This window comes from Geotrypetes seraphini, chromosome 10 (genome assembly GCF_902459505.1).
Source record: "Geotrypetes seraphini chromosome 10, aGeoSer1.1, whole genome shotgun sequence".
Taxonomy (NCBI): domain Eukaryota; kingdom Metazoa; phylum Chordata; class Amphibia; order Gymnophiona; family Dermophiidae; genus Geotrypetes; species Geotrypetes seraphini.
This window is the reverse complement of record NC_047093.1, coordinates 20,187,838-20,207,290: the sequence shown is the minus strand read 5'-3', so window position 1 is coordinate 20,207,290 and position 19,453 is coordinate 20,187,838. Positions and strand designations below refer to the sequence as shown.

At 45.6% G+C, this 19,453-nt stretch overlaps 1 protein-coding gene across 2 annotated transcripts in view; it reads left to right on the top strand.

Moving 5' to 3' along the window:
- SUZ12 (SUZ12 polycomb repressive complex 2 subunit) overlaps positions 1-17,910 on the top strand; it is a 214,702-nt gene extending 196,792 nt beyond the window's left edge. For both annotated transcript variants that reach the window (XM_033960806.1, XM_033960807.1), the window contains 2 exons: positions 13,916-13,995; positions 14,766-17,910. In XM_033960806.1, the coding sequence (XP_033816697.1) occupies positions 13,916-13,995; positions 14,766-15,111 (426 nt within the window). In that variant the 3' untranslated portion in view covers positions 15,112-17,910. The remainder of the gene's footprint in view (positions 1-13,915; positions 13,996-14,765) is intronic.
- The last annotated feature ends 1,543 nt before the right edge of the window (positions 17,911-19,453 follow it).

Genomic DNA, 19,453 nt, shown 5'->3' with positions numbered 1-19,453 from the left:
AATTTAACCCTAGGCCTGCCTTTTCTTTTGTCTTCTAGCTCAGTCAGATTTAGCTTCTATTAAGCGGCAGCACTGGAATCTTAGTGGCACTTGAACCAAGCTGTGTTGGGTGCTAATGTAGCTGAAAATGCTGTACTGCAGGATGTGCTTAGGCATCCTGTGGTCACTGCCTAATGTATGCACACTAACCACAAACAAAAAAAATAATTTTGGGTTGAGGGAGTGTGTCATTCAGAGTGGGCATTCTTGCAATAACCAGTTAGCACAACTATATTACAGGTCTGTACTGAGGCTAACATGGTACCACATGAACCCTTATCTCTTATTTAATGGGTGGCAGTAAGTGCACATACAGTAATTTGACAAAATGGTCACACACTAATGGCGACAATACTGCATAACCATTAACACAAAAAAATAGGGGAAAGCCAATTATGACTGCAGTAAAAGCCAGCATAAGGGTAAACTAAGGCCACTTTATACCTTAGCTTAGTAAAAGAACCTCTAGATTTGCAAATATTAGGGGAAGGGGTTCCTTCTCATTTTTAATAAATTTTATTTTTTCATAATACAGTAGAATCTCAGTTAACTGGTATTCAAATAACCAGCACTCTCAACCAACCGGCAAAAGAAATGTCTCTCACGCTCTTAAGACAATGTCCAAAGTGGTGCTCCTGACCAAGTAACCTCCCTTCCCTCCCCCCTGCCCCAGAGGAATCAACAGCAGCCACAAATCTCCCTCCAACTCCCTAAGCATCTACCTCCCTACCTCTGTTCCTGAAGCAGCAGGCAGCCTGTCCTGACACACACACTCTCCCTCCGTTCCCCAAGCAGTAGAGCCAAATTTGACAACCTTCTCCCTCCATTCCCTAAGCATTAGAGCCTGTCCTGACCAACCCTCCTCACTCCCTTACTCACCCGATGCTGTAGTAGAAGCCAGTGAGCAGAGGGAAGCACTGGTAAACTGGTAGCTTCCGGCCAGTCCTGGCAGGGCCTTTCCTCTGCATCAGAACTGATGCGGCAGAGGAAAGGCCCTGCCGGGGCTAGCCAAAAGCTGCCTGTTTACCAGCGCTGCTTCTGCTCGCGAGCTGCCTCCACAGCGTTGGGTGAGGGAGGGAGGGGGGGTTTGTCAGAACCTGCTCTACTGCTTTGGGAATGGAGGAAGGGAGGAGGTCAGGACCGGCTCTGCTGCTTCAGGTAAGGGAAGGAGGAAGTGGGGGAGAAGGGGGGAGACAGTGTGACCAAGAAAAAAGGGAAAAGATGCTGGACCTACAAGTGGAGGAGGGGGGTGTTGATAGAGTGAGGTGGAAAGGTAGACACAACTATTTTGATATTAACTCTCAAATAACCAGAAACTAGTTTTATCCCAGGACAAGCAGGCAGCATATTCTTGACTGATGGGTGACGGCACCGACGGAGCCCCGGTACGGACAATTTTAGAGTGATTGCACTCTAAGAACTTTAGAAAGTTCTAGCTAGGCCGCACCGCGCGTGCGCGAGTGCCTTCCCGCCCGACAGAGGCGCGCGGTCCCCAGTTTTCTTAATTCCGCGGAGCTAAGAAGACGCGTGTTTCCAACGGCTGTTGGAAGTTTTTTTTCTATTTCACTTGCCTTCCCGCTCGCGCGTATTTTTCTCTTCATATTTTATTTCTTTCCTTCTTTTTTACCTTTTGTGTAAAAAAAAAAAAAAAAAATTCTTATTTTTCATTTTTTTGTCGAATCTGACCCGGCGGGGCCTGTTGGCACCATCGAAGCCTCGGGCTTCGATTTTGCTACAGCAGTATTTCCCTTCATGCCCCCGTCACCGGGTTTCAAAAAGTGTTAGCGGTGTGCACGCCCTATCTCCCTTTCCGACCCACACAAGTGGTGCCTCCAGTGTCTGGGTCCGGACCATAGGGCTGAAACTTGCACCCGCTGTAGTTCTTTACAAAAAAGAACTTTAAAAAATCGACAAATTCAGCAGCGGATCCTTTTCGGTACCGCTATGGAAGTTGCACCGGTATCGACGTCGACGACTTCCTCCAAATCGACTCCGACTACCTCGGCACCGCCAGATCCATCGTCGGTGTCGACTCCTGTAGGTAAGCCGGCTAAGAAGCCTTCCCCTACTGTTCTAGGCCAGCCAGTCGAGCATGCAGTGAGCCAAGTCCTGCAGACTGAGCGCCGGCCCCGTAAACGCTCCGCTCCCATTGAAGTCTCGGCCTCTTCATCGGCATCGACTTCACCCGAGCGTCGAGCGGCACCGAAGGTACCGAGCAAGAAAAAACCGGTACCGGTGCCATCGGGACCAACGTTGGATGAGCGCATTGCCTCTATCCTCCAGGTCCAGCTTAAGCAGCAACTCCAACAGTTGCTCCCGGCTCTATTGTCTCCGAACCTTCTAGTGTCGGTACCGACTGAGCCTTCGGTGCCGTCTGTCGAACAGCCTCTGTTATTGGCATCGACTGTTTCGGCACCACAAAAATCTTTGTCCATGCCTGTTCTGTCAGCAGAACCAAAACGGCGTGCTACTCCTACGGGGTCGGAACCGGTACTGTTCTCTGAACCCCGTACCGTACTACATTTCCCTGGTACCGTCTCCACTCGGTCTGGTAAATCGGTACGCAAGACTAAACATACTGATACATCGACTCCACTTTCCCAGGGCCGTTTACAATCGGTACGGGACCCTGACTTGTGGGACGATTCGGATGATCCCCTCGGTACCGAGGAGGATTACACATCTGATGAGGAGGAACCATCGGTGCAGGATACTACTGCTAAGCCAGAGCACTCCTCCTTCACAAAATTTTTAAAGGAGATGTCAGACACCCTGTCTATTCCTTTAGAGTCTGACTCTAAAAAATCCAAGGCATTTTTGGATGCCTTGGATTTTGACCAACCTCCTAAAGAGTTTTTAAAGTTACCCCTCCATGACATCTTGAGGGAAACTTTTTATAAGAATCTTGAAACTCCTTTGACAATCCCAGGAGCCCCAAGAAAACTAGAATCTCTATATAAAGTGATTCCAATCCCTGGATTTGACAAACCCCAACTTCCCCATGAATCCCTGTTGGTAGAGTCAACCCTAAAGAAGACTGCAGGAGCCAGTATGTATGCCTCTGTCCCTCCTGGTAGGGAAGGAAAGGCCATGGACAAATTTGGAAAGCGTCTTTACCAAAATGCCATGCTGGCCAACCGTTCAAGTAATTACGCTTTCCACTTCTCGTTTTACCTGAAGCACCTCATTCAACAGGTGACCTCTTTTCAAAAGTATATTCCGGACCGTAAACTTCCTGCTTTTCAGCAATGTACCTCTAGTCTTCTGCAACTCAGGAAGTTTATGGTCCGTTCTATTTATGATACTTTTGAACTGACATCTCGTGCTACTGCTATCTCTGTAGCAATGAGAAGGTTGGCATGGCTGCGGGCCTCAGAATTGGACGTAAACCATCAGGACCGGCTGGCCAATGCGCCTTGCCTAGGGGATGAGCTGTTTGGGGAGTCCATGGATACCACCACACAAAAGCTCTCCGCCCATGAAACTAGGTGGGACACCTTGTTGAAAAACAAGAAGAAACCTCCTCCTCCTCGTCCATTCAGGCAACAATCTTCATATCAAAGGAGGTTTTCTGCTCGGCCGGCCCAGCCTCAACCTCGCAGACAGCGTCAGCAGCAACAGGCTCGTCAACAACAGCAGCCTACTGTCAAACCGGCTACTCAACCTAAGTCGACACAGCCCTTTTGACTCCTTTCTCCAGAACATTGCCAGTCTTCCTCCCTCATGTCCTCTACCTCAGCCCATAGGAGGTCGACTACAAGTTTTTCTATCTCGCTGGGAAGCAATCACCTCCGACCAGTGGGTACTTGCTATCATCGCCCACGGCTACTCTCTAAACTTTCAGACTCCTCCACCATTAAGTCTGCCAAAAGAGTCTGCTTCCAACAAGGCTCAGTCCCTCCTCCTCGCTCAGGAGGTTCAATCCCTCCTTCTTCTCAATGCCATCGAACCAGTTCCTCTAGACCAGCAAGGCCTGGGATTTTATTCCCGGTACTTTCTTGTACCCAAAAAGACCGGAGATCTCAGACCAATATTAGATCTCAGGGATCTCAACAAATGTCTAGTCAAGGAGAAGTTCAAGATGTTATCTCTTGCCACCCTATACCCTCTTCTCTCTCAGGAAGACTGGCTATGTTCCCTCGATCTCAAGGAGGCATATACTCACATTCCAATTCATCTGATGTCCAGACAATATCTTCGCTTTCTTGTCAATCAACATCATTACCAATACAAGGTGCTACCCTTCGGCCTAGCCTCCTCGCCCAGGGTATTCACCAAATGTCTGATTGTGGTCGCAGCTTATCTCCGCTCCCACAACTTTCAAGTCTTCCCTTACCTGGACGACTGGCTCATCAAGGCTTCTTCTCCTCAGTCCGTTCACAAAGCCACCGATCAGACCATTTACTTCCTTCGACTGTTGGGGTTCGAAATCAATCTACCCAAGTCGCACCTCATTCCAACTCAGCGACTTCAATTCATTGGAGCCATTCTGGATACTGTTCAGATGAGGGCGTTTCTTCCTCCAAACCGCCTTCACACCATTCTTCATCTCTGTCAGCAAGTGTTCCAGCAACCTTCCATCTCTGCGAATCACATGATGGTGCTCTTGGGACACATGGCCTCCACAGTACATGTCACTCCCTTCGCACGTCTCCACCTGCGTACTCCTCAATGGACCCTAGCGACTCAGTGGTCACAAGCGACGGATCCTTGTTCACGACACATATCTGTGACCTCGTCTCTTCGACAGTCGCTTCTTTGGTGGTTGAAATCATCAAATCTATCCAGAGGTCTACTGTTCCATCTACCTCCTCATCAACTGGTCATCACCACGGATTCCTCCCCCTATGCATGGGGAGCTCACTTGAACGAGTTCCAAACTCAGGGGTTTTGGACCACCCAGGAAAAGAAACACCACATCAATTTCCTGGAACTCAGAGCGATGTTTTACGCCCTCAAAGCTTTCCAACATCTCCTTTTTCCTCAGGTTCTTCTAATTTGCACAGACAACCAAGTTGCAATGTATTACATCAACAAACAGGGAGGGACGGGATCTCGTCCCTTATGTCAGGAAGCTCAAAGGATTTGGACCTGGGCGACTGCTCGTCACCTATTCCTGAAGGCAGTCTACATCCAGGGGGAACAGAATTGCTTAGCAGACAATCTCAGCAGAATCCTTCAACCTCACGAATGGACTCTAGACCCCTCGACTCTCCAGTTCATTTTCTCTCAATGGGGCACTCCTCAAGTGGATCTTTTTGCAGCTCCCCACAACCATCAACTGCCCCTGTTTTGCTCCAGACTTTACTCTCCTCACCGTCTGGAACCCGATGCATTTCTCCTAGATTGGACCAATCTCTTCCTTTATGCATTCCCTCCTCTTCCGCTCATGCTGCGCACCTTATTCAAGCTCAAGAGGGAACAAGCCACCATGATTCTCATCGCTCCACGGTGGCCCAGACAACATTGGTTTTCCCTTCTACTTCAACTCAGTTCCAGGGAACCCATACCTCTTCCTCTGTTTCCTTCACTGCTTACACAGAATCAGCAAACTCTGCTTCATCTCAACTTACAGTCTCTGCACCTGACAGCTTGGTATCTCTCGGGCTGACTCCAGCTCATGCTCTCCTTTCTCAGCCTGTCCGTTCTATTATTGATGCCTCCAGGAAACCGTCTACTCTTCAATGTTACCAACAAAAGTGGTCTCGGTTTTCTTCCTGGTGCCTGTTACATCACCATAATCCCATATCTACAGCAGTGGGTCTGGTGTTGGACTATTTATTGTCCTTATCTGACTCTGGTCTTAAATCCTCTTCAATAAGGGTCCACCTTAGTGCCATTGCAGCTTTTCATGAGCCGATTCATGGAAAACCCCTCTCAGCTCATCCCTTAGTTTCAAGGTTCATGAAGGGCCTTTTCAATGTGAAACCACCTCTTAAAGCCCCTCCTGTTGTATGGGATCTGAATGTGGTTCTTTCTGCGTTGATGAAGCCTCCGTTCGAGCCGTTGGCCTCAACGCATTTGAAATTTTTAACTTGGAAAGTGGTCTTTCTAATAGCTCTCACTTCTGCCAGGAGGGTCAGTGAGCTCCATGCACTGGTGGCGGATCCACCTTTCACTGTTTTTCACCATGATAAGGTCGTCCTCCGCACACATCCCAAGTTCCTTCCTAAGGTTGTGTCTGAATTTCATCTTAACCAATCCATCGTTCTACCTGTTTTTTTCCCAAAGCCTCATTCTAATCCAGGTGAACAGGCTTTGCATACCTTGGATTGTAAACGTGCTCTGGCTTACTATCTTGATCGCACCAAACCTCACAGGTCATCTCCTCAACTGTTTTTGTCATTTGATCCTAACAAGTTGGGTCATCCTGTATCTAAACGCACTCTGTCCAATTGGCTTGCTGCTTGCGTTTCTTTTTGTTATGCTCAGTCCGGCCTGACACTGGAAGGTTCTGTCACGGGCCACAAAATTAGAGCTATGGCAGCGTCTGTAGCTTTCCTCCGTTCCACTCCTATTGAGGAAATCTGCAAGGCTGCTACTTGGTCCTCAGTTCATACTTTTACATCTCATTATTGTCTGGATGCATTCTCCAGACGGGATGGACACTTCGGCCAATCTGTTTTACAAAATTTATTTTCATAATGGCCAACCTTCCCTCCATCCCTCTTTTTGTTAGCTTGGAGGTCATCCATCAGTCAAGAATATGCTGCCTGCTTGTCCTGGGATAAAGCACAGTTACTTACCGTAACAGGTGTTATCCAGGGACAGCAGGCAGATATTCTTGCGTCCCTCCCACCTCCCCGGGTTGGCTTCTTAGCTGGCTTATCCTAACTGGGGACCGCGCACCTCTGTCGGGCGGGAAGGCACTCGCGCACGCGCGGTGCGGCCTAGCTAGAACTTTCTAAAGTTCTTAGAGTGCAATCACTCTAAAATTGTCCGTACCGGGGCTCCGTCGGTGCCGTCACCCATCAGTCAAGAATATCTGCCTGCTGTCCCTGGATAACACCTGTTACGGTAAGTAACTGTGCTATCTGGCATCCACCAATCCCCATGTGTGCAGGATACTGAGATTCTATTGTACTAATAACATTGACTACCCATCCCCACCCCCAGTTCAGCCCAGCTATCATGGCGACAGTTCTGGGCCATGGTTTCAGAACTGCAGCTTTAAGTGCTACCTCCATAGTGTCCTAGGTCTTTTATATGGCAGAGCAATGCATAGTACTTAGCGCTCATTGCTAAGCCACCACACTGACCTGATTTGGCTTACTGTCAGTTTAAGATTTTTTTTTTTCATTTTCTTTATCACCAAGATGCATCAAAATTTGTACTCTGTTTAGATTTATTTCCAAGATTAAACTTATCAAAGGGTTTTGTTTTTGTGAAGGTATAGGTCTGTCTATATTTATGTAATCATTTGGTACTATGAGGTTGATGGGTATGCGTGTCCCAATGGAACACTGTATTTTGTTTATTTATTTGAATTATTAACCACCTTTCTAGTGCAATAGGTGTGTCATTTTGGACAGTATGATATTCTCCCAATGCTTGCAAGCCATGGTAAAGGAATCTATTCCAGGTTTTCAACTCCTTCCCCATAGGGCTCTGCTGCCTCATTTATGAACCAGAAGGTGCCTTTCATATCTCTGTATATTTCTTCTTTTTTCCAGTATTTTTTGCAGTTTTTGCAGCTATCAATGTACCAATATGGGGGAAAGCTCTGCCTTCATGGAGAAGCAGACTTGGGTGGGCAGCCAGCAGGTTAATCCCTTAAGGACCTGTTTGGCCAGCCTGCAGAAAACTTGGTGGAGCTCGAGGTCCTTATCCCTCATAGTTTAGCTCGCCCACTGAATCACAGGAGCTTGAATGCAGCCTGTTTGGCATCCACAGGGAATTCGGCAGGGCTGTTCTAGATGCCAGCTGCAATTTCGCCTCCCCACCTTTGCGTGTGTGGTTCCATAGGGGTTAAGGATCAGTCCAACTGGCAGCCCATATCTCAGCGTTTGGAGGACTGGCAAGGATTCTTCTCCCAGATCCAGTTACTACTTAGAGCTGAGGCAGGCTACAGCACCTTCAGAGCACATGTCACAAGTGATTAAGGCTATTACAACCTATGGGCAAAACCGAGATGTCTGAAAAACCTGTTCTGTATCGCTTGGTAGACTGGTATAGTACTTACAAATGGGTTATATGCCTCACTGCTACCAACAGGTGGAGACTGAGCACAAAGTTGTATATCAGGCTAGAATCTGCATAGCAACTCAGTCTTCCTCAGTCTCCATTAAAGCAGGTGGTAAGACTAATTTGGCTCCCCTCTTAGTACTGTTGGAATTTTGTTTTTGACTCCTGGGTTCCACTTTTGTGCCGGATAGAGCTTGAACGGGTCATGTTTAGGGATCCATCTGACCTCGGAGGTATTTAACTCGGCGGGTCTCGTGCTGGGTCCCTCCCCCCTACCTTCTTCCACCTCCCCATATTTTTGTAGAGGTGCCTCAGCCTTGGCCCCCTGGTTGGTCAGCCCTCCAGCTTTGAGAGCTGTGGAGTCTGTTCTATAAAAGAAAAAAAAAAGACAAAATCCTGAGGTGTGCCGGTCTAAAGGGTTCATTTCCCTTTAAAACTGCCTTTTTACTGTATTTTCTCATTTAACCGGCACTTTTTCTTTCAGTTAGGGTGGTTTTCAGCACAATGAGCACTTTTAAAGGGAAAAAAATGCTCTTGTGCTCCAGGCGCGAGGTACTTGTGGCCAGCCTGTGCAAGCGTTGTGCAGACCAGAGCGGTGGGGTAGCCTCGTCGGCAGCGGATGCCAGCGGCCAGGGCACCCCGCAAGTTGGCTTCGGATCGTGGGGAAGCCCGGGCTTCCCCCGATGTTCATGCAGAGGGTTCCCCAGCTGCCGACGGTCAGGGAGAAAAGGATTCCCTTGCCGCTGGAAGGCTGGGGATTCCTTTTTCGCGTCAGTTGGTGCCTCAGCATCAGGAAAGCCTCAGGCTTTTTAGATGCGGCAGGCACAAGAGCTCCAATTTTGGCGGTTTCAGGCCCAATTTTGGCAGGAACCTCCTTCTTCATCTCAGTTACCTCAGGTGACTTTCCCTCTGTTCTGGAAATACAGGGGCAAGGTATGGCAGGGTCTCCTGCTGGGGCAGGGAGTCTGTTGGGGCCGCCGGGGGTTTTCCCCCCTGAATTTGTTAGCACTTTGTGTCCACTTCGGGGGAGGGGGGGTGTTTGCCCTGTATGTCTTCCCCGGTGCAGCCCCACACAGCGGTGGTTTTGCCCTCCTCTCATCCAAACACCCGAGGGTCTTTTGGGATGAGGATTTTTGCCCAGAGGAGCAAGATGTTATTGATGAGGACCTGGATCCTTGGGGAAATTTCCAGGATCCCCTTGGGGGGGAGGTCAGATTCCGCCAGCGATGGGTTCGAGCACCTCCCCCCCAGCTGGCGAACATGCGTCTGTGGTGCGCATGTTTCAGCAGGAAAAGCTTCATGAGTTAATTCTTCAGGTCCCCTCGGTTTTGCACTTTGAGGGCACCATATCAGAGCCTCTGCTTACGGTAGACCTTTTGCTTAAGGGATCCGCTCTGCTTCTCGCTCTTTTCCTATGCATCAGGATATTCGGGATATTATGCTCGCACAGTGGTAGGTGCCGGAAGCTCCCTTTCGTTTTGTACGCTCCATGGCCCACCTGTATCCCATTCCTGAAAGGGGGTAAAGACACTCTGAAGTCACCTGTAGTGGACGCGGTGATCTCAGCCATTTCTAAAATGCATACCGTGCGTGTTGAGGGCGGTGCAGCCTTGAAGGACCCGGAGGAGCGTAAGTTGGAGTACCTCCTTAAACAGAGTTTTGATTGAACAGCTCGGGTAGTCCAAGTGGCGATGTGTGGCGTGCTGGTGGCTCGGGCATGTTTTCGCTGGGCCGAGCATGTCCTTGACTGTAAAACTGAGGATTGGGAATTGCTCTCAAGCACGAGGTGGCAAAGATTGAATTGGGTGCTTCTTATCTTTCAGATGCCATGTAGGACCTTTTGTGAGCTTCTGCCAAGTCATTGGAGTTTGCAGTGGCAGCTCGCCATACCTTGTGGCTTTGTGCTTGGTCGGCAAACTCGGCGTCCAAAAGCTAAGTTGACATAGTTTCCCTTTAAGGGATCTTTCTTGTTTGGTGAGGACCTGGACAGGTTAGTTCAGACTCTCACTGATTCTAAAGTGCCTCATTTGCCTGAGGATAGTCCTAGGCCGCTGGCTCAAGGTGGTGATGGTCGTGAGCATGATTTCCACCGTTTCCGCCCTGGTCGAGGGGCTGCCTCTTTTCAGTCCCTTAGGCTCTCTAGATGCAGGTTCTTCCAACGCATGCAGTCCTTTCGTAGGGCCCAGCGGGGTGCCAGGTCCCCTGCTGGTGCCCGTCTTGGTTCCGGTGGGTGCCTGGCTGAGGGATTTTTATCCAAAGTGGGCAGACATCACATCCGATCAGTGGGTTCTGGAAGTGATTTGGGACAGTTATGCTCTTGAGTTTGCCCGTTCCTTGCCAGATTGTTTTCTTGCTTTTCCCTCGCAGGTGGTGTGGAAGCAGCAGGTCTTTCGCCAGACCCTTTAAAGATTGTTGGATCTCCATGTGGTGGTTCCTTTTCCCCAGCGGGAGTAGGGTACAGGTTGGTACTGGATTTACTTTGTGGTGCCAAAGAAAGAAGGGACCTTTTGGCCCATCCTGGATTTGAAGAGGGGTCAATAGGATTCTTCATTTGCCTTCCTTCTACATGGAAACTCTGCGTTCTGTGATTCTGGCGGTTCAGCCGGGGGAGTTTCTGATCTCTCTAGATCTGACCGAGGCCTACTTGCATATTCCTATTCGGGCCTCCCATCATTGCTTCCTGCGCTTTGCTATCGCCACGGTTCCGTGGACGTTCAACAAGGTGATGGTGGTCATCATGGTGGTGTTGCACAAAGAGGGCATTATAGTTCATCCCTACCTGGACAACTGGTTGATTCGAACGAAGTCGTTACAGAAGAGCGCCCGGGTCATGGCTCGGGTGGGGGAGTTTTTGCAGTCGCAAGGATGGGTAGTCAACCTTGCCAAGAGCCGGCTGTCTGTCTCTCAGTGCCTGGAGTATCTAGGCGTGCAGTTCAACACCTCCTTGGGTTAGGTCTTCTTCCGGAGGCCCGGGTAAGCAAATTGCAATCTCAGATTCGCCTGCTTATGGCGTCCCGGTGTCCTCGGGCGCAGGATTTCCTCCAAGTCTTGGGGTTGATGGCGGCTTCCCTCGATGTAGTGAGGTGGTCGCGGGCCCACATGCGTCCTCTTCAGTATGCTGTTCATTGGAGGCGGTCAGCTCAGTCTGGATCTCCCTCTTCCGCTTCTGGGCTTAGCTCAGGGCAGTCTTCGTTGGTGGCTCCCTTGTACAAGGGGCAAGTCTGGATCAGCCACAGTGGACGGTGCTGCTCACGGATGCCAGTCTTCTCGTTTGGGGAGCTCAGTGTCTAGGTCACAAAGTTCAGGGCACCTGGTCCACGGAGGAGGCTTCTTGGTCAATCAGTGTCTTGGAGACCAGAGCCATCCGTTTGGCATTGCTAGCCTTCCAGTCCTTTCTGATGGGCAAGTCAATCAGGGTTTTGTCAGACAATGCCATGGTGGTGGCCTATGTCAATCATCAGGGGGGCACCAGGAGCACTTTGTGGTGGCACAGGAGGCGACTCTGCTCATGGTCTGGGCAAGAGTGGCATCTTCAAGAAATCTCAGCTTCCCATATAGCCGGAGTGGAGAATGTTCAGTTAGTGCAGTCTTGGGATCAGCCCCTCATGGACCTGATGGCCACAAGTATCAATGCCAGCACACCCCACTTCTTCAGTCATCGCAGAGATGATTAGGCTGTGGGCCTGGATGCTCTGGTTCAACCATGGCCAACGGAGAGGCTGTTGTATGTGTTCCCTCCGTGGCTATTAGTGGGCAGAATTCTTCTCCGCATCATTCGCCATCTGGGCCTCGTGGTTCTGGAGGCTCCGAATTGGCCTCGACCGTAGTACGCAGATCTGGTGAGGCATCTGGTAGCGGATCCTCTGCCTCTCTTCGATGACCTTCTAACTTGGGGTCTCATTCCAATGTTCAATCCGGGTCCCTTTTGTCTTACAGCTTGGCTCTTGAAAGGGGTTGCATAGGTAAGAAGGGGTATTCAGATAAAGTGATCTCAACTCTCTTGGGGTCCTAGAGGCTTTCTACCTCTCGGGCTTATGTGAGGGTTCGGCGTCTTATTTGAGGAGTGGTGTGATGCTCATGAAGTAGAATCTTTTCGCACTTCCCTGCCTAACATCTTAGAGTTCTTGCAGGATGACCTGAATAGGGGACTGGCTTAGTCTTCTCTCCGGGTTCAGCTTGGGGCCTTGTCAGCCTTTCGTGGGTTGTGAAAAGTCAGCATTTGACTGCCATTCCTGATGTGATTCGCTTCTTGCGGGCGGCCAAATTGCTCAAACCTCCCTATTGTCATATTGTTGTGACTCTTGCACAGGCAGTTTTTGTTTTTTTGCTGCGGGTTCTAGTATTTTTCTATAGCCAGGGAGAATTGAAGAACAGCGACTGTGGCTCGGCTGACGAGCTGTGGGGACATTTTCATTTTGGTATCTCTCTTCTGCATTTTTCAACAGCATTTGGGTATGTTAATTATTACTCCTGTTTGGAGTATTGTTTATTTCTGTGTCCAGTTCTTAGTTCTGCTTGGCTATTTGGCAGACTGAGAGGAATAGGGGAAGGTATCTCTTATATACTATTCCAACCTGCATTTGTGAACTCCAGTGTTTATTCATTGAACGGAGCAGGATTTCTGAGACTTTTTCCTCTCAACACATATAGACATAACTTTTAAGTTGTGTTCTAGAAACCTGATTTTAGATTTTGAATAATCATTCTTAGAGGTTTCGATCATTTTTTGATTTTATATTAATTATTACTCCTGTTCGGAGTATTGTTTATTTCTGTTTCCAGTTCTTAGTTCTGCTTGGCTATTCGGCAGACTGATAGGAATAGGGGAAGGTATCTCTTATATTCTATTCCACAGTTTTGTTTCAGTCTCCACCTGCTGGTCATGATAAGATATATACCCACTTGTAAGACTAACCTCTACCAGTCTGGAGAAGCTAAAAGAAAGTAAATTAGCAGGTAAGAACCTAATTTTTCATTCGATGTTTCGATTGTTCAATTAAAATGTTTAACATGTTTGTTATACTTTCAGAGCAGAATTGATTTGTAAATCAGGGAATCTCCCCATACCCATCCTCCTTATTGCCTGTTTTAGTACAAAGGGGCATTAGAGCCCTCTGGAGGAAAAGGAATTGAAAACCCGAAATGGTTTCCTTCTGCTACTGTCTAGAATGACACAGCTATCTACAAAAGTAGAAATAAGTGGATTTTGTTATATCAAACAAAATAACTCTCTCTCTCTCATAAAAAGGTAAAAAACCCCACTTAATATGCCCTCACAGAGGATAGGAAAAGCCTCGGAAAAATATATGGGAGTCACAGAGATGTCATAGTAACTCTTTAAAGCTCCCTTTTTTTGTTCATAGGCATAAAACCCACTCCTCTGGTATGTTAAACAGTTTGAAAATTTACATTCTCCTGTTAAATATAACTTGAATATTGAGAGAATTTTTTTATCTACTAGATAAGATCTTAGTAAGGTAAGAACCCAATCTCTTTTCATGAAGAGATTCACCCAAGGCAGAGTTCAGCTTAATTTGTGCTTGAATTGCCATTTGTTAGAATGACAACCACCTCATCTTTCTGACACTTGCCAAGAGCAGGATGGTTTTGTATATAGTGTGTTTAGATTTAGGGTACAATTGAATACTAGCATCTGATTTCTTAAGTGTATTTCAAATGCATTTTATTACAGCAAATTGAAGAATTTTCTGATGTTAACGAAGGCGAGAAAGAAGTAATGAAGCTGTGGAACCTTCATGTTATGAAGCATGGGTATGCAGCTAAACTTATTAAATGTTATTTTCAGTGCTCCTGGAAGACAAAATGAGGGCTTGTAGAAAGCAAATTAGCAGGGATTAATTTTATTTAGTAGTTTCTGCTGTGTCTTCTATAGATGTAACTTAACATGCAAGTGTAGTTGTAACTGCTAATTGCAAAATAGCGTATAAAATATTTGTACACAACCCAGACAAATAGAAGTGGAGAGTGTTGGTTGGTATGTGTGTGGTTTTTTTTTTCTGTGGGATATTCTTGGGGTGGGATGGGACATTTTTTCAAAATTTCTGAGGCTCACGGAAGAGGTGGGCTGTTTTCCTTATTGGAATATCCTGTGTTTTAGTGGTTTATCTTGCACTTTTGTTGATGCATGTTCTGCCTCTGTTCTGCATGCCAGTGTTTGCAATTTTGTTCTGCATTCTTGGACACATGCTTGTTTCTCCTGTGGTCTCTTTAATAAAAATGATGTTCAAAAAAATATATATATATTTGTATACATACATAATAAGCATATGTATGGTTCATACTGAGAGATGATCAGCAGTGTTGTCCTTTGGCAGTTTCAGAATGCAGATGGTTTAGTTCTCCCTCTTTTGATCAAATTCTATCACAAATAAACATGGTGTTAACATATTTATTTCAAACCAGGTTATTTCTAGCACCTTCTGCATGGTATCCTGAAGGCAACATGTGCATACTTCACTAATGTAATAGATATGTACTGTAGGTTTGTAAAATAGTTTTAAACAACTTTTTTTGTTCTCTAGGTTTATTGCTGATAATCAGATGAATTTTGCCTGTATGCTTTTTGTGGAAAACTATGGACTGAAAATAATCAAGAAGAATCTGTGTCGAAATTTCATGCTTCATCTAGTCAGCATGCATGACTTTAACCTTATTAGCATTACGACAATAGACAAAGCAGTGTCTAAACTTCGAGAAATGCAGCAGAAAGTTGAAAAAGATGAAGCTGTTTTCCCAACAAGCAAAGAGGATGCTGTGGAGCAGAATGGGACAGTGAATGGTTATAGTGATACCAATGGAAAAGAGAAAATTCCAGAACAAGAATGTGTTTCAGGAGCTCCAAAACAGAGCAAGAGGCAGAAGCTCTAAAAGAAAATGATAATATATACGGACAAACACTGAAATAGTCAAAGGCCAGCAACTAGCTCTATAGAAGAATAACATTCCAAACAGGCACAAGGAGGTAGGTGGACTATATGAGCCCTGCAGGGATGTTAGTGGCAGGGTTCCTATATTCAGTCCATTGTACAAGTACTACATTCTTATCAGTTTGGTGATGTGATGAAAATATTATGGTGTTGAAGCATGGAGCAATACAGTAGACTTTTTTTTTCTTTTTTTATAACTTTTGAATTTATCAACAACATAATTTAAGTACTTGTAGAAGATTTTGATAAAGTTTTCATCTGTTGACTGATTTCTTATAATGGAGTTGTAAACATTTTGGCTTATTTATGAATCTTTAATTGGAAACTGAAGTTTAAGTATATTTATCCTTGGGGAACTTTTTATCTTTATTTCAAGAAATTCATTTTTATCCTGAAACAACAAATTTAGAATTTGTTTTTGTACTAAATACATTTTTAATTCCTTAGAAAATAAAAAAAGCACTTTGTCTTGTGCCTGTTTGGAATTCCCTTGGCTTTATTCACATTGATGACAGTGAAATAATATTAGCTTTTTGAGGTTAGTGGCAATGTTTTTGTGAATTAAACTGATTCATACTCATTGTGCTCCTTTGACTTGAATATTGCTGTACATTCTATATTTTTTATTATTGCTGAATTATAGAATGGCCCCATACACCTCAGATTTTTCCCATGAGCACAAACTTTGTAAAAGTGTTTGGACCAGAGCCTAGACTGTTTTCAAGCGTCTAACACTTATTCTCCAAGGATAAGCATCCATTATATTCTCAAATGTGGGTGATGTCATCCACAGAATCCAGTGCAGACAAGTTAATTTGTCACTTTAAATTTTTTGGCAGTACTCTTACAGTGCATGTAAAAGTGATTTCTTTCCCAGTGTTGGCTTGTGGGACCATCAGTTTTTTGTTTTCCACTGAGCTGAGAAGCTGTCTTCAGTTCTCTTCATCGCATCGAACTTTGACCCTTATTTTGTGTCTTCCCATACTTATTTTTCATTATTTTCATCGTGTTCCAGTATTTTACCTGACTTTAGTTCATTTTTATCAATTTTTCAGTCTTTGGGCTGCTCCCAGGCCTTTTTCTACCCCGGTAGCATCAATTGTTTTAAACATTATAGTCGCTTGAGCTCCCCAAACCATTGAGCCCTTTGATTTCATGTTGGTCTTTTTTCCTTACAGGTCAAAGAGGGTACTGAGTGGCTTTAAGAAATGTTCTTGATGTAATCAGCCCATTTCAGGCTCTGACCCACATAAAGGTGTGTCTCGATCCTGTACATCAGGCTATTAGATGTTTCCTCTGCCACTGTATGTAAAAGAGCTAAACTAAACCTTAAGTTTGTATACCACATCATCTCCATAAAGATAGAGCTCGGCACGGTTTACAGGTAAATTCAATAAATGAGGGAAGGACATAATAAGAAATTAGAGGTCATGAAGAGGATAGCTAGTTTTACATTTTAAATAGATAGCTTTACGAAGACACTCAAAGCCTGAAAACCTAATTTTGAAAAGTGTTTTGGTACCATATAGATATTGAACATGGTGGGGGGTCTTGGATCCTGACACTCAGCCTTCTATGATTGGTTATCAGCATTGACGCCAAATGCATCAACACCACGTTTAGGGTGACAGGCTCCTTACAGAGGCAAGACTGTACATCTTCATCTATACAACAAGCATTGGAGGACGCAGCACGTAAGAAAGCTAAGAAGCACAAAATTCTTTCCCTTCTAGGCATATGACTGCATCCTCCCAAGCGTCAACTTCCTCAGTGCATAGTAAGCTCTCTAGATCTAAAAGAGACCTACACACACATCCATCCTACTTGCTCACAGAAAGAATCTTCACTTCTGCATTGGTTCTCAACATTTCCAATACAAAATCTTGCCCTTCAGATTGGCTTTGGCCCCTTGAATTTTTACAAAATGCCTGGTAGTGGCGGCAACCCTTCACATATAGGGGTTTCACTTATTTCCCTATTTAGACGACAAAGCTTCATCGCAAACAGCTCAGCATGCCATCAACTCAGCTCAACAATTTGTCTTCTGGAGCTCCAACTACTTAAAGTCACATCTGTACCCATCTGAGGCACTCAAGTTCATTGGACCTCTCCTAAATACTATTCAGGGTTGAGCTATTCTGCTGAAACAGAGAGTAGACAGTCTCATTCACCTGTGCTAAACAATCTCTATCCTATAACGCATTCCTGTTGGTCAACCTTTATGCCTTCTGGGTCATGTGCTGTCAACAGTGCATGTCATTCAATTTGCACATCTTCACCTCACACTCCCACAATGGACCTTATTGATCCAATGTTCTCAAGCCACAAGACATATGTCTGCTCCAGTTCAAGTTACTTCAGACCTCCGTCACGCTCGTCAGTGGTAGATGGTTCCTCACAGTCTCACTTGAGGTCTCTACTTCCACCCCTCCCTCCACTGCCATCATAAACATCTAACTAGGGTACTCACGTAGATGGGCTACACACTCAAGGAGCTCCCCAGACCATTGAGCCCTTTGATTTCATGTTAGCTTTTTTTCCTTACAGGTCAAAAAGGGTACTGAGTGGCTTTAAGAAATGTTTTTGATGTAATCAGATCATTTCAGGCTCTGACCCACATAATTGGTGTGTGTCAATCCTCTCACCATGAACAAACCCTCCATAGCAATCTTCTCAAACTACAAGGAATAGGCAACACTCTAAAAAAAATAAAAATTCTAGAACTGTCTCCATCAAGTAGTCCTTGTCCGTATAGACAACCAAATTGCCATGTTCTATCTAAACAAACAAGGGGGTGTAGATTCTTACCCCCTTTGTATGGAAGTGCTCCAGATTTGGAATTGGGCAATTACGCATACCTCTGAAAGTGGTTAATTAGAAGGGAAGCAAAATATCTTGGCAAACAAATTGAGCAGACTTCTTCAACTGCATGAATGATCTCAGCACAGCCATCTTGGGTCAGATTTTCTCCATATGGGGGACACCAGACATAGATCTCTTTGCTTCTCCCAACAACAAACTTCCGCATTTCTGCTTCAGGTTCTGTACCCCCAATCGCATGGCGTCTGATGCCTTCCTCATTCATCAGGGGGACAGAGATTTCTATGCATTTCCTCTTATACCTCTCATCAGGAAAACTATACTCAAACTTCGTTAAGGTCAAGGCACCATTATTTTCATAGCACTTCAGCCAAGTCCGGTTTGGTTCCTGCTTCTTCCACTCGTTAGCAGTAACACCATGGTTTATTTAACCAAGCAAGTAAATGCTTTCTGCCTCTTGGCTGTAGTATCTGCTATCATTGATGCATCTAGAAAATGTTCCACTCAACACTATAACCATTTCAAATGGACCAGATTTTCTTCCTGGCATGCTTTGCATTCTCTGAAACTGGTCATGTCCACTTACCTCCATATTGGACTACTTTCTCTACTCCTCCAACTCTGGTCTAAAAACCAATTCAGTTTTGAATACATCTCAGTGCTGTCAGTGCATTTTATTCTCTCTTGAACAAGAAACCTATTTCAGTTCATTCCTTGGTAACCTGTTTCATGAAATAACTATTCCACACAAAATCACTATTAAGCCTCCACCTGCTGCTTGAGATCTAATGTGGTGGTATCTGCTCTTATGAAGTCTCCTTTGAGCCACTTACATCTTGCCCTCTCAAATTTCTTACTTGGAAAAGTAATTTTCCTCATTGCCTTTGTCTGTGTGCTGTATGAACTTCAAGCTCTTATGTCAGATCCTCCCTACACAAGATACTACGACAGAGTAGTATTTCGCACTCATCCAAAATTACTACCCAAGGTCATCTCAAAATTTCACTTAAACCAATCCCTAGTTTTCACTTTTTTCCCAAAGCTGCATTTGCATCCTAAAGAGGCAGCACTGCATGCCTTGAACTGCAAACATGCTCTGGCATTGTACTAGAACGTACATCATCCTCTCCAAACTAGATTACTGCAACGCCATCTACTTAAATCTATCAAAAAAAGTATTCTAAGACTCCAGCTAATCCAGAATACTTCAGCCAAACAGATCTTCTCAAAACGCAAGTCTGACCATGCCTCCCCACTCCTTGCCAAACTTCATTGGCTCCCAATAATCTCCAGAATCCATTTCAAATGTTCCTGCCTGGCTTTCAAGATCATTCACGGAATCCTGCCTCCTCTTATCCCACTGTCTTTCAACTCCTCCAGTCCCGACTCCTCCAGAACTGCCCAAAGGCTTAAACTAGCCTTCCCCTCTCCACGCGGCATCCACTATTCAGGCAAACTGGGAA